Consider the following 12,983-nt stretch of genomic DNA (forward strand, 5'->3'; position numbering starts at 1 on the left):
AGTGATAACCGTTCAAATTCATCCGAATATAGATACGGCTCAAAAGTCCGACTCGTCCTGTTAGGCAAAATTCAGCAGCAACAGCGCTTAAACTGAACTATTGCCTCGATATTCCTGACCCCTGTTTTACCAGCGGTTGTCCGCATTAAATGTTGTCTGATACTGGAGCGGGCCGTTCCTTCGATTCAGGGAAATTACGCTACAAGATCATTCGGTTGTTTGCGTAGCACTGTAGTTGATCTCTTCTCTTCTCAGAGGACGGAAATTAAGCCAGTAAAACCACCACTGTCAGGCACCGTAGCCTTTGGAAGTTGTCAGCTAATTGGTTAGAATCGTATGCCACGTTGCCAACATGGCCACGGCTATGTAATCCGCTAGATTAAGGAGTAGTACATCCTCCGGACAACTTCTAGGCTATCGGTATTGATTCAATATAATCTATAAACAGGGATAAGACTCAGCCAGGTAAGCAAGGGCAAAAAGCATCCGCCCACTCCTGGGCAGGCTAGGACCATTATCAAGCCCTCAGAGGCCACAGCCCAGGTATGATTTTAGTATAAACACTAGCAAGGATCGCTAATCTCGGGAGTAAGGCGGGGGAGTAGCCTTCCCCAAAAGCGATGGGCTAATTGTAGTCCCAATGTACTTTGCTTTATCGGGAGCCTTATTGCAATATAAGCCAAGAAAAAGGGCTTATATAGGTCAAGAATGCTATCTCTGCCAGATATCTTACAGCGTTGGAAGAAAGCAGATCAATGTATTGGGGCCCTATTGCATTGGAATGGACTCTGTTCACAGAGAGGCATGCGACGCATGCCACTATCGAAAGGTGAGGTGCTCCTCTGCTACTAGTAGCATGGGTGCCTGTTGGAACTGCCAGAAACACGGCCGACGATGCATTTTCAGTCCGCGCAAAGAGATGGGACGACCGCGAAAGTCGAAACTCTCGAGATCTCAAGAGGAGGAGGCTCGAGATGGGGGCATCGAGCCAGAAGAGAGGCTGGAGGAAAGGACACAAGCAGAAATTGCACAGCTCAGCTACCAGCACTCCGACCAGTGCAGAGATGAACACTCGCGTAACGGAGATGAACATCAATTGCCGTCGACCTGGTCATCTACTTTGGCGGCGGCTGGTCAGATCGCAGCGGTTCAGCTGGGGGTGCCAGTGCAGTGAGTTCTACCTGCCTCGACTAGGGGCTTCGCATATATAGTATGATTGCTGGAAAGATTGTGAAAGGTTGACAATTGCTGCCGTGTGAGCCTGGACAGACCGATATCTGCGACGCCGCATATTACGGTACCAGGAGCATCTTCCGAGTCAGGGCAGCATGAAGGCTGGTCCTCCCGTTCAGTTCTGGCATCGGATAGCCTACCGGTGACTGAACACCCGCCCCTCGACGCAGCAGCCCTGGTATCAATGGTCTCCGAGTCCTCGTGGCCAGCGGACTATGCGATGATGGATTCGGACCTTGAAGGAATGCAGCGACTGACACCTTCTCTGGCTGATTGGAGACTAGATGTCTACGGTCAGCTCTCTCCCATCCTACTCCGTCTCAACGAAGAGCGCCAGTCGTTGAAGCGAGGCACGTCGAGCACCGACAGATCGCTCGACGAACTGTTTTCAATTGTATCGGCACTGTGCGATACTGTCCAGATCATTGCACACCAGTGGGGCAGCTCCGTGTCAAGCAGGAATGCCTTTCCTGAGGAACCACAGCCAAGTAGTGAGGGCACGCTGATGCTTGCTCTAACTGCAGTGTGTATGAGCATCGAGATATACGAGCTTCTGGCGGCGGGACCAGACGACAAGGCGTTCCTGGCACAAGGGGCGGATGGCGCTGACCGACGTGATTCAATCTTGGGAAGCGGTATTGAAAGGCATTGCAGGGCTTCATCCGTCCAGAACTTACTTCCTATCCCCTCAGCAGGGCATCATCAACGGTCCCATACTACAGGACGGTTGGGTGCCGTTGTCCGATACACGGTCATGGACTTTCATCTTGGGCAGCTGGGACGATTGCTTCATGTAGTGGCCGACTATAGTATGTTTGCAGAGGACACGATGACGGTTGACATAAATCAAACAAGAAATAAGCTGGACGGGCTACGAAGTTGGATTCAGAAACTGATTGCACATCACAAACAAGAGTGAAACGGTCGCCAAGAAAGGATAGTTAGATCAATAGGCATCTAGAATCTAGGCGCGAACCGGCAGACAAATCTTATAGCAAGAAACAAATCTCTCAGCACCGGTGCTGTACTCTGCCTACCAAGGCATCGATCAATCTGACAATCTTGGCCGTGGTGTGCGTATCTTTTGGTACAAAATGACCGCCATCATGTATGACAGAGGAAGCATCTGCCGAGCAGAGGCCAACCAACAACTCGCTCTGCTGGTAGAAAGGATCTCTCTTTCCAGCGACGTGCAGTATGGGGATGTTAATCCGCAGCGATATCGTGCGAGGATCATACCGCTGGAGTATGAGGAGATCATGCTCCTCCTTGCCGCCAACGTATCCACTCGGCTGATGTTTGCTAGCCACTACACTCTGCCGCGCAAGCGTCGAGTGTCGATCGAAGGGAAGGCTGGCGCCAAGGAAGACGCCCAGACTAAACAATGGCACGGCGGTTGGCTGATCCTTCTGGTGCTGGAGAATCATCGATGCGGCAAGTGCGGCACCCTGCGAGAAGCCAATCACCCCATCAAACGGGCCGTCCTCGGCCATGACTTCCAAGACCAGGGAGTAGGCTTCGTCCAACTGTTCGGGGGTTGGGGCAGTGTAATAGGAAAGATACGGACCCCCGGGCCATAGAGACTTGACTTCTGGGTCGGGTGGACAGGGTTCCAGGCCATCGACAAAAATGAACTCGTGCTGTGGCAGTTGATTGATAATTCCAGCGAGTTGGATTTGCAGGATTTGGGAGTTGGTTCCCATTCCATGGAGGCAGAGGAATTTCATGGCTTTGTTGTCGTTACGGGTGCAAGGTATGGAACAGACACTATGGAGGAGTATATGTAGAGAGAGTGATAACCCCAAAATGAGATCCACATAGACTCCAGGGATCGAGTGGATGTTGACGCAGGTGTCATCTTTGCCAAGGTTAATCCATGCAAGACATGAATCTCATCTCGGTGCCTTTTGAAGCCCAACAGAGAGGTTGGCCACCAATGTGTCGGGCCTGGCTCGGCCACATTTTCCCAACATTCGCCGTCCTTGGATTGTTCGGGGCTGACATGTTAATAATAGTTGTACTGAGAGAGAAAGACAAAGGAGGTGCTTATTATTATTATTATAGTGCCCCCAGTCTGATCACTAGCGCCCATCCCCCGTCATCATCTACACCACTTGCATTCTCTGCCCTGGTTACCCTGACAGATACAGACACCTGGTGTACGTTCGTCCATTGTCAACTTACTTGATATTCCTTCCATATACTGCTTTTCTATCTTAAGTCTGCGACCTGAGAGGCGACCATGGAGAAAACTCCCGATTGTCTTCCCTATAGCCCGAATATTCCCACTCCCTTCGGCTATCGCCCCTCCCTTGTGGCCGGTATTATCTTCATGATCCTCTTCTTGGGGGTGACAATTGTCCATGTGTGGCAGGCCTTTCGGCATAGAAATATCTGGCTTGGGCTAGCCTTCTCCCTAGGTGCATTCGGCGAATTTGTCGGATGGTTAGGCCGTACCGTGGCGTATCGCTGTCCGTATTCTGTCAAGCTGCTCGAGATGCAGCTGGCCGCATTAATCATGGGTAAATCTTCCATTTCCTTTTCACTGTCGGGAAGCTATCTATAACGATATGAAACAGCCCCGCCTTCACGACAGCCGGCATCTACGGCGTCCTGAGCCTGATGATCCCCATCATCGGACAGGACAAGTCCCCCTTGCGACCGAACCTCTACCTCATCATCTTCATGACGGTTGATTTCTTCAGTCTCCTCCTCCAGGCCGTCGGCGGTGGTATTGCTGGCGCCGCATTCAGCCAGAACACCTCCCCCTGGCCGGGAACCTACACGATGGTGGCTGGGATAATCTGGCAACTGGTCTCGACCTGCGTCTTTGCTACATTGCTTGAGTACGTGATCTACCGTGGCCTAGGCCCGATTGCGCGGAATCAAGCCCTGCGGCGGATCTCGCAGTCGTTGATGATTGCTGTTACGTGTATGGTGGCGCGGGGCGTGTATCGGAGCATGGAGTTGATGAATGGGTGGCGGGGTATCTGTTTACGCACGAGGTGTATGCGATTATTCTCGATGCGGCATTGATGTTCATTGCGAGTTTGGTGCTCTGTGTTTGGAACCCAGCGGCTTTGATCCTGGATGCGAGGGAGAATGCGAGAGGGATGCAAGCCGGAGTGGAATTGAGACGTGAGCAGGGTGCGAAGAAGTGATCGTCTTTCAAGATATCTACACTACATACTCGACGGAGACTCAACACAGTGTATTATCATTATCAACAAACATGACAGGGTAATAACTAAGGGTAACTAGGTAACTAGGCAACTAATGTTTAACAAACTGACTACCCTCCTCTGAACAGTGGACCCAAGAGTTACGCGCCAGAACAATGGATGTGTTTGTCACACTTTTGATATCACAGCTCTCCAGTCTGAGGTGTCTCTATCTAGGCAAGAATTATGCCTGAGAGCCACACCTATACTAGAAGACTGAAATGGAGATAGAAGTAGTAACAGAGTATAGACACACGGTAAGTAGAAGTATAATTAACAGAGGACCTGGAAAGTTGAAGTTTCCCCATTAGCAAGCTTAGGAAATGCCATTTTATACATGCGTAACATGGGGGCTGGGGAGACCTATTATCCTCCATTTGATTATTTTTGATCCATCTAAGCCTGCCCCTGCGCGTGAGACTATGATGAACAGAGTCCAATCTAAGACGCTAAGCCCCTGGCCTTTGTGATGCCCTCATGAAAGTGATGGTGGTTCTCATGGATCTCCCCAGCTTTTAGGATGTATGCAGTTTAGAGAGCATAAAAGTGTCATGTGATTCCCAATGTGGGTGGGTGCTTGAGCTGATCCAGATTACTCAGGCGGGATCAGTGAGTAGTCCGGGAGCTGCCGGAGTGGTTGGTGCGTGCTCAATGAGTGTTCAGTGAGTGTTCGATGCGCTCAGGGCGCTCTCACGCGCAGCCCTCATAAAAGCGGCGGCACCCGTATTAGGCAATCGAACGGGAATTGCAGAAAAACTGTCCAGTTATATACTTCTATCGAGGCAAATATGGCTTCCTGTTCTCCCATTACATATCCGGCAACCCTTGCTGGGGACATATTTATTCGACTCGTGAGATTCTTTATTGTGCCAGATACAGCGATAGGAGCTGATGCAGATGCAAATAACTTCCTAACTCTGTTCTAAATGCATCAAAAAATGGCTGAACATCCCGCAACGCATTCTTCTCCGGCCCTAAATATAGGAAGAGGTAGTCCCAAGGGAGGCTTTCTCTGCTATACGATCTACTCATGAATTCTTTCGCATGACTAATTATGTATGATATGCTGGCTGGCGTTGGCTCACTGGATCGCCAGGAAGAAAAGGTCCAGAAACTCATGGGACAATATGATCGCTCGACCTATATGCCGTGGCAGTTAATAGTTCCTTAATGATCACAGCCGTCCATCTTCAAAACTCCAGTATACCAAGGCCCTACTTGTAAGAAAAAGGTGCGTTGGCATGCTTATACGTCCGAAGAAAGTGGTGTGTGTAGACTAAGCCTCAGGCACTGAGAACTTCTCCTTCAGTGGATTGCCTCGTCCACAACTTCCATTCCATCATCATCAACATTCCTTGTCAAGCGACATATACCCCTGATCATGGAGGCGACGACCATGGCGAGCAAGCCTATGCCATCCCAGGCTCAGCTAGCCCTTGCAATGGCCATCGTCAAACAGAAGCCGGCGGGCATGGATATTCAAGGTTAACAGTCTTCGAGGCCCCTTTCTGTACAGGTTAACTTAACCAAGTCTTAGAGTATGTGCTGCAGATCCGAAAGAACATCAAAAATGCAGACAGTTCTGGTAGGGAGTATTTGGAAGATCGATTCTTCGACAGCGTCTCCTTCTGGCAGCACGCCTACAAGAAATCTGAAGCTGAGCAGAGCCGATTGATGGATAGAGTTTATGAGCTGGAACAGCGTAATGAGGCTGTTCTTGCGAAACTGCAATCACAAAACTCTTTATCTCAAGAGATCACGCAAGTATCGGCAAAGAGGAAGGCAAACGGGAATCTGAATGCGAGTAAAAGAGCAAAGACGCAGGTGAACTTCCAGAGTCAGGCGTTTGGTATGGCTCTAGTATCTAGCAAACTCGTCGAGCAACCCGAATACATGGAAGAATGTCAGTCGAGAGTGTCAATGTTCTCGCCTACTCTGACTAACTGAAGTTATCTAAAACAGCTACTGCATCGTTCATGCGTCACTTCTACGCTCTTCAGAGAGCCATTCAACACAGGCCGAGTCGCGCGACTATTGTACAATCTTCCGCGGATCTATGCGAAGTAGCTGTGCATGAAGTGCTCACAGCAGTCCGTTGGGAAAGACATACCACTCGACCTAGCAAGAAGTCTGTCCTCCAGGCAAAGCGACCTCACTTGGAACAGGTTCTACATAGCGTCAAATGCGCTTTTCAGCTTATCTCACAGGCACTGGAAAAGCTCGCGGATACTGAAAATGACCTTCACGGCAAGGGTCAGCTTGCATATCATCTCGTTAGATTGTATCAGGCTATAGCGACGGCTCTGGAGCAATACTGCATCAGCAAGTCCGGACAGATTTCCGCGAGCACTGGTTCCTCAAAAGCCCCGAAGAACAAGCAGGCTAAAACGTCGAAAAGTGCAAAGCCTTGTCAGGGACTGGAGAATCTTACGACCACTCCGCTTGACGAAGTAGCCAGCCAGATCAGTCGACTACTTGGCTCTATTGCAATATCTTTGAATCTTTCATATGCAGTTCATCGAACTCTTTTCGAGGGGTTTTTGTACATTCTCCTCACGCGTGTGGGAACTTTACTGTGCATATTTGTCTTCCAAGATTTACAAATTCGACCTGATCTTCATGTGCATCAGACCAAATTACCTCTTCCCCAAGGCTTGCAGAGTGTCAAGCTAGATGACCAGTCCTTGCATGCTATGCAGATGGAAGCAAAGCATCTCATTTGGCCACTGGAGAGAAGTCTAGCCTTATTAGATGCTTGTGCATCCTCGTCTGTGACATTGGGAGTCCAGGATGCCCCTGAAACAATGGCATGGGTGGCCAAGATGAAGCAGCAGCTACAAGGAACTCTTCTTCGGGCTTTGTTCGGATCAGACCGTTTTGTGTTTCCACATGCGCTACAGAAGCCTGAAGCACTTGATAAACATGAGCTTGAAAAATTGCAGAACTGTGCTCAGATTCCCGAGCAATCGGTTCCCGACTGGTTTACGCAAGAGATATGGAGGCTACTGGGATGGGACTTGCTAGCGACCCAGAACACTTCTTAAACATGGTAAAATCACACGCTCCATAACCCCGTCTGCTGAATATTCCGAAAAAAGTCGCAAAAGTTTGTTCTGCACCTCGTGTGAGGCCTTTACCGTTATTCCTGGCTTTTACTATATATTTCTACTTTGTTCTCTGCTCTTATAGAGATGAAGTCGAGGCATGAGACCCATGAGGGTCACGCAGGACGCAGTGATATTTTATACCTACATGAGTATGAAACTGCATTCATTTGAGATTCAGAATACGTGCTGCGTTCCCTCCCAAGATCGCTCCAACTGCCTCTTTCTCCGTATCAAATGCAGCGTGGATTGCTTTGTAGTTGGTCGTCACACTAGGCCATTCGGAGTCTTCACTAGTATCCAGTGGCGGGAAAAACGGATGGTCAGTGCCTGTCCAGATGTCAGTATAACCGCAGAAAAGAATTCAGCGAAGAGCATGATCATACCAAACATGAGACGATCCGCTCCACCGGCCGCACTCACGGCTGCTTTCAGGCCAGCAGTACCATATACCACCGCATCGAGGTAGATGTTTGTCCGCAGCACATCCCAAACACTTCTCTGAGGGCCTGGTAGATTACCGCCGTTGGCGACGAACTTGCGCTCGTGATGGATACAGCTCTCAATCCGTCCGGCAAGGAATGGAAGCGTTCCGCCAGAATGCGCCAGCAGGATCTTCAACCGGGGGAACCGATCGAAAACACCGGAAAGGAGCATCCGTGCTACGGCAATCGTAGTTTCGAGCGGGAACCCTAAAGCAAGTGGCAAAACATGGCCGTAGCGGTTTATCACTTCTGGTCCGCCGAAAGCTTCATCGGGTAGACCGTAATGAGGGTGGAGGAAGAGCAGGGTGTCCGCCTCTTGTAAGGCGCCCCATACGGGGTCCAGCGCTGGATCATCGAGACCCTTGCCTAAACCAGAGGTACCCATAATCACGCCTCGCAGATGTGGCAGCGTCTTGAGTCTTTTGATCTCGTTTACTACAATGTCTGCTCTAGGCGCACTGAGCGGCAGGGCGCCAAATGCGAACAACGTCTCTTTTTCGTGAAGAGAATGCGTGTTATCTGGGTCTGCTGCTTGGTTGACACGAGCGCAGGTCTGCTCCAGATCATCGTTGATGCGTTCTGCCCACGTCTGCGCTTCATCAGGCTCGAGGAAGTCGAGCCACGGGTTAGCTAGGGAAATGACACTGCAGTTGATACCGTGGCGTCGCATGAATGCCAGCTTGACGTCGATATCCCAGTAGGACGAGTCGACTGGACGGCCACGCTCATCGAGAGGGATTGATGGATCATCGTCTGAAGAAAGGATGACAAGACGTGGTGTTGCATTTACTGGGTCGTGGACGTAGGGGACTACCTTGCGAGCGCGGAGCATTTTCATATACGCCGGGGGATAGACATGAGTGTGAATGTCGACAATGAGCGGGGATGACATCTTTTCTCTTTGCTTTCTGGCGATCAATCAGCCTGCCTTAAAAAGATTGTAGTAGTGATGGTTTGCAAAGGTGAGCACGCTGAAGAAACAGTTGGCAATCGACTTTTGACTCTTATGAATGATCATACATTTGTCGAAATGCAGCTGATTTGCGAACTCAAGATGAAGATGAGGGAGAACGAGTGAGACAAGACTCAATCTTGAGCAGCCTTGACTTGTCTCTTATCTTCGATGCGGGGTATGCGCAATGATGTTACAGCAGTAATGCATCCGCAGGGGATGCGAGTGATGTGCAGCGCATGTATGGACTGCTGCCGATTCCCTCATGTTTCAAGCATCAAGAACTGAAAGATTGCAATCCATATCAATGGCTTGTCTGCTTTCGATCGTCTCAATGATAGCTGCATGAGTGAGTTTTCAGAGGATCTGCTCTTCTCTGAATGGTTAAAGAGGCTATCTACCCTCGATGTCCTCATCTCTCGACAACCGATACCTTATCGCTCAGATACGGACAGCAACATCATGCAGGTCGGCTTTATCTTCCCCGCCCCAGTGTATCATCGTTGATTGGGGATGAGGAAGGAAGGAAATATTTAAGTGAGGAGGGGAGGCATATCTCCTTCGGAACCATGGCTGCTGTCCATCCAAACCTGTTGATCTGCTTATTTTCCTTCCCTCACCTTGGTTCATGACCAAGTTGTGATTTCACGAAAATCTTCTGCGATTGCGCTCAACGTTCTTGCGACATTAGCTCGCAAGCAGACGTCTATAACTGTTCTAATACCTTAGAAGGGTTGTACGTTCATCTGACGACATAGTTTCACCCTTCAACTCCTACAGCCATTGATCCCGATCGTTATACAATGGACGACAACCTGGCGCAGCATGCGTGTCATCCCATCACCACAGCGATTGAAAAGGACGATCTTGTCATTCCTGTGAGTATCCTGATCATCTAAAATTATCAATCTGCTGGTCTGTTTTCTGTATTCGTATGATATGTGTCTCCCTCCCCACTTACACTGTCAATTTACAGGTCATTGATTTTGGGCCCTTCCTGAGAGGAACACCATCCGACAAACATGCTGTCGCAGTTTCCATCACAAATGCATTCAAGACATCGGGTTTTCTCTACCTAAAAGACCATGGAATCCCATTTTCCACAGTATCCCAGGTATTTGAGACTTCAGCTCGCTTCTTCGCTCGCCCCCAGGATCAGAAAGACAGTTTGTGTTGGACTTCTCCGCAGTCGAACCGTGGTTACGTCAAGACGGGACGAGAGAAGCTGAGCTTACCTGAAGATAATGTCGACAAAGATACCGCTAGACTGGCGACGCCAGATCTTAAGGAGACAATGGAGATTGGTCGCGATGATGTTGACGGTCTTCCTAATCGATGGCCAGACCATTTCGATGACGAGGGGAAGAATTTCAAGAAAGTGATGCAGTCATTCTTCGGAATGTGCAAATCCCTCCATACGGAGGTCATGCGGGCCATCGCTCTTGGAATGAACTTACCAGAGCACTACTTTGATGAATTCGTGGATGCGGGAGATAATAATCTCCGCCTTCTGCATTACCCTTCTGTGCCCAAAGATGTCTTCAAGAAGAACCCAGGACAAGTTCGTGCTGCAGAGCACAGTGATTATGGCTCTATCACACTTCTGTTCCAAGACCGTCGTGGAGGACTGCAGGTTCGGAGTCCCAAGGGTACCTTTGTCGACGCTACGCCTGTCGCAGACACAGTCGTCATCAATGCTGGAGACCTATTAGCTCGGTGGTCCAACGACATCATCAAGAGCACTCGCCATCGGGTTGTCGAGCCTCCAAGTATCGCAGGTGTCGACGTAAATGACGGCTCAGATGCATACCCGGCGCGGTATAGTATCGCATACTTCTGCAATCCTAATATGAACAAGTTTATTGATGCCCTACCGGGGACATTCGGGGAAGAAATTCGTCAGAAAAAGAAATACCCAGGGATTACCGCCGGAGACTATCTTGTGCAACGATTGACAGCAACCATCTAGTCTGACTCTTAATATTGATGTATATCTCCAAATGAGTCATGTTTACATTCAGCGTTCTTATGTATCTCGAGCAAGACTGACCACTAATCGTATGAGTGAGTTGCTTTGTATGCGAAGGTTGATATGGACTAATATAAGCTACTCACTTATAGCGCAATTTGATGCCCGGCCTACATGTGTAAAGTGCTCTGCGCTTTCCAGCGCTCTAATACGATGCCGGATGAACTGCGGTTCGCCCTCCATCAGTGACGATGATGCTACCATTCATGTAGCCACCGGAAGCACTCGCCAGCCAAAGAATCAGACCCGCGATGTCTTCCTCACTTCCACCCCTCGTGAGGGGAATCCTTTCGCGCGGGAACGACCCGTCAGAAATGCCCCTATCTCCGCCCTTGAATGCTGACGCAGACATCTCCGAGTGGTACAGGCCTGGCGCAATGCCATTGACCCGGATGTCGTATGAGCTCAGCGTCGTCGAAAGCATCTTGACAAGATGATTCGTTGCTGATTTGGAAAGACTGTACGCAAAACTGAAGGGCACCTGCCGAATGAAACCCGCAATCGAGCTGGTGATGATAGCCTGGGCAGTCGGTGGGGAGAGCTTATCCTTCTCAGGTGCCGGTCTTCTCTTATTCGTTGCCTCAAGCAGAGGTAAGAATGCGAGAACAGTGTAATATGACCCTGTGACGTTGATGTCGAAGACCTTGGAAAAATCCTCCATGGGTACAGCCCATAGCTGATCACGGACTTCTGACAGACTTGGTTTTGACCCGTCCTCCTTTGCGGCTGGAGGGCGAGCAGAAGGACCCATCACACCGCTGTTTGCGATCAACAGGTCGACATGGTCTGTCTGAGATGCGATGGAGTCGTAGGCCGCCTGTAGTGATTCCTTAGATGAGACGTCGCCCTTGATCGGTACGATTGTTTTGTTCATTGCGAGGGATGCAGTCTCTTGTAGCTTGTCTTCGCGTCGGCCGATGATGAAGACCTTCGAGGCGCCGTTCGCATCTAGCGCAAGGGCCATTGTACGTCCCAGTCCTGTTGAAGGCTGTGTCAGTGCTTATAGGACCTTCTTCCAAATCTACGAACGCTATCGAGTTGCAGTGCGGAGAACAAACGACAACGCATTTCATATAAAGGAATCGATTTCTTCAAGGAGTCTCACCAGTTCCAGCCCCGGTTACAACAGCAACACATCCCTGGATGGAGAACAATTTCGAAGCTTGCAGGTGCGACATGATGATGATGATGATGGGACCACTGAGCGCACTGCCAATAGCGGAATGCAATATCGGGTACAATTAGCGTTAAATTTCTACAGAAAATGATGGAGTTGCTCCAGTCATATAGAGCAAGTGTTCTATGACATTCCGTAGTGAGGAAACAATCGATTTGTCCCTTTTAGAGGAACTGGCGTCATACAGGACCCCCGCATCTCGCAAACATGGCCGATGTGGGGAAATCCCACGCTCCGGCAATGGTCCTTGATGACTTTCTCAAACCTAGGTTATCCAGAAAACGGTGTTCAAGAGTGAGTGACCTTGGAGCTACGAGTGGGATAAGTAAACAATCTGCTATGTGTGAGAATGATGGTCGCATCCCAGGTGGACAAGGCCAGAGATATGCATGATCGACACCAACAGCGCATAAATCCTAGTAACGCGAAGCATGATATGACAGATATCTACAGTCCATGCTTCAAGACTTTGCGACAGTTTCAGATCGGAAAGCCGAAAAGCCAGAATGCTTATCTGAACCCGTTCTCATGCAAAAATCATCCCGTTCTGCTAATCAACCAAGCTTCGCATAGAACGAACCCCGACTAGGCCAAGGGTCCACTCAATGCTACTGAGTATCTATTTCTGAATCATTCATCCGAGAATTCGGCGGCTCAATAAGATTCTGGGTGAATTTACTCCTCGGATGACACTTCCTTTAAGCCCGCTTTGGTGATCTTGATCTCACGTCATAGCAACTAGGAGATCCGCTACATCCTCTTTACTGTGGGCATGCGACATA

The 12,983-nt window shown here is 49.6% G+C and overlaps 7 protein-coding genes across 7 annotated transcripts; 4 read left to right on the top strand and 3 right to left on the bottom strand.

Annotated features, from left to right (window-relative positions):
* Positions 1 to 411: 411 nt before the first annotated feature.
* Positions 412 to 1,296, top strand: P174DRAFT_112600 (Zn(II)2Cys6 transcription factor domain-containing protein). Its single transcript, XM_024821034.1, has one exon. It carries the CDS (start codon positions 641 to 643, stop codon positions 1,172 to 1,174), a length of 534 nt encoding a protein of 177 aa, XP_024686131.1. The 5' UTR covers positions 412 to 640; the 3' UTR covers positions 1,175 to 1,296.
* Positions 1,297 to 2,197: 901 nt separating this feature from the next.
* On the bottom strand, positions 2,198 to 3,294 carry P174DRAFT_112596 (uncharacterized protein). The gene has a single exon (XM_024821033.1). The coding sequence runs from the start codon at positions 2,958 to 2,960 to the stop codon at positions 2,244 to 2,246; it is 717 nt and encodes a 238-aa protein (XP_024686132.1). The 5' UTR covers positions 2,961 to 3,294; the 3' UTR covers positions 2,198 to 2,243.
* Positions 3,295 to 3,314: 20 nt separating this feature from the next.
* Positions 3,315 to 4,533, top strand: P174DRAFT_510531 (putative RTA1 domain protein). Its single transcript, XM_024831683.1, has 4 exons — positions 3,315 to 3,755; positions 3,830 to 4,079; positions 4,103 to 4,182; positions 4,239 to 4,533. The coding sequence occupies exons 1-4, from the start codon at positions 3,476 to 3,478 to the stop codon at positions 4,373 to 4,375; spliced, it is 747 nt and encodes a 248-aa protein (XP_024686133.1). The 5' UTR covers positions 3,315 to 3,475; the 3' UTR covers positions 4,376 to 4,533.
* A 1,036-nt stretch (positions 4,534 to 5,569) lies between these two features.
* Positions 5,570 to 7,578, top strand: P174DRAFT_112641 (uncharacterized protein). Its single transcript, XM_024821035.1, has 4 exons — positions 5,570 to 5,685; positions 5,764 to 5,938; positions 5,992 to 6,357; positions 6,417 to 7,578. The coding sequence occupies exons 2-4, from the start codon at positions 5,836 to 5,838 to the stop codon at positions 7,496 to 7,498; spliced, it is 1,551 nt and encodes a 516-aa protein (XP_024686134.1). The 5' UTR covers positions 5,570 to 5,685; positions 5,764 to 5,835; the 3' UTR covers positions 7,499 to 7,578.
* A 123-nt stretch (positions 7,579 to 7,701) lies between these two features.
* Positions 7,702 to 9,110, bottom strand: P174DRAFT_385483 (amidohydrolase family protein). The gene is made up of 2 exons (XM_024823258.1): positions 7,945 to 9,110; positions 7,702 to 7,888 (listed from the first exon to the last, which is right to left on the bottom strand). The coding sequence occupies exons 1-2, from the start codon at positions 8,933 to 8,935 to the stop codon at positions 7,725 to 7,727; spliced, it is 1,155 nt and encodes a 384-aa protein (XP_024686135.1). The 5' UTR covers positions 8,936 to 9,110; the 3' UTR covers positions 7,702 to 7,724.
* Positions 9,111 to 9,320: 210 nt separating this feature from the next.
* P174DRAFT_439304 (isopenicillin N synthase family dioxygenase) lies at positions 9,321 to 11,115 on the top strand. Its single transcript, XM_024826761.1, has 2 exons — positions 9,321 to 9,873; positions 9,972 to 11,115. Exons 1-2 carry the CDS (start codon positions 9,799 to 9,801, stop codon positions 10,962 to 10,964), a joined length of 1,068 nt encoding a protein of 355 aa, XP_024686136.1. The 5' UTR covers positions 9,321 to 9,798; the 3' UTR covers positions 10,965 to 11,115.
* Positions 11,116 to 11,169: 54 nt separating this feature from the next.
* Positions 11,170 to 12,202, bottom strand: P174DRAFT_364846 (SDR family NAD(P)-dependent oxidoreductase; the record flags this gene model as incomplete). The annotated part of the gene is made up of 2 exons (XM_024822021.1): positions 11,170 to 12,002; positions 12,130 to 12,202. 2 exons carry the CDS (start codon positions 12,200 to 12,202, stop codon positions 11,170 to 11,172), a joined length of 906 nt encoding a protein of 301 aa, XP_024686137.1.
* Between the last annotated feature and the right edge of the window lie 781 nt (positions 12,203 to 12,983).

The sequence above is a fragment of the Aspergillus novofumigatus genome, assembly GCF_002847465.1.
Source record: "Aspergillus novofumigatus IBT 16806 chromosome Unknown P174scaffold_2, whole genome shotgun sequence".
Taxonomy (NCBI): Eukaryota; Fungi; Ascomycota; class Eurotiomycetes; order Eurotiales; family Aspergillaceae; genus Aspergillus; species Aspergillus novofumigatus.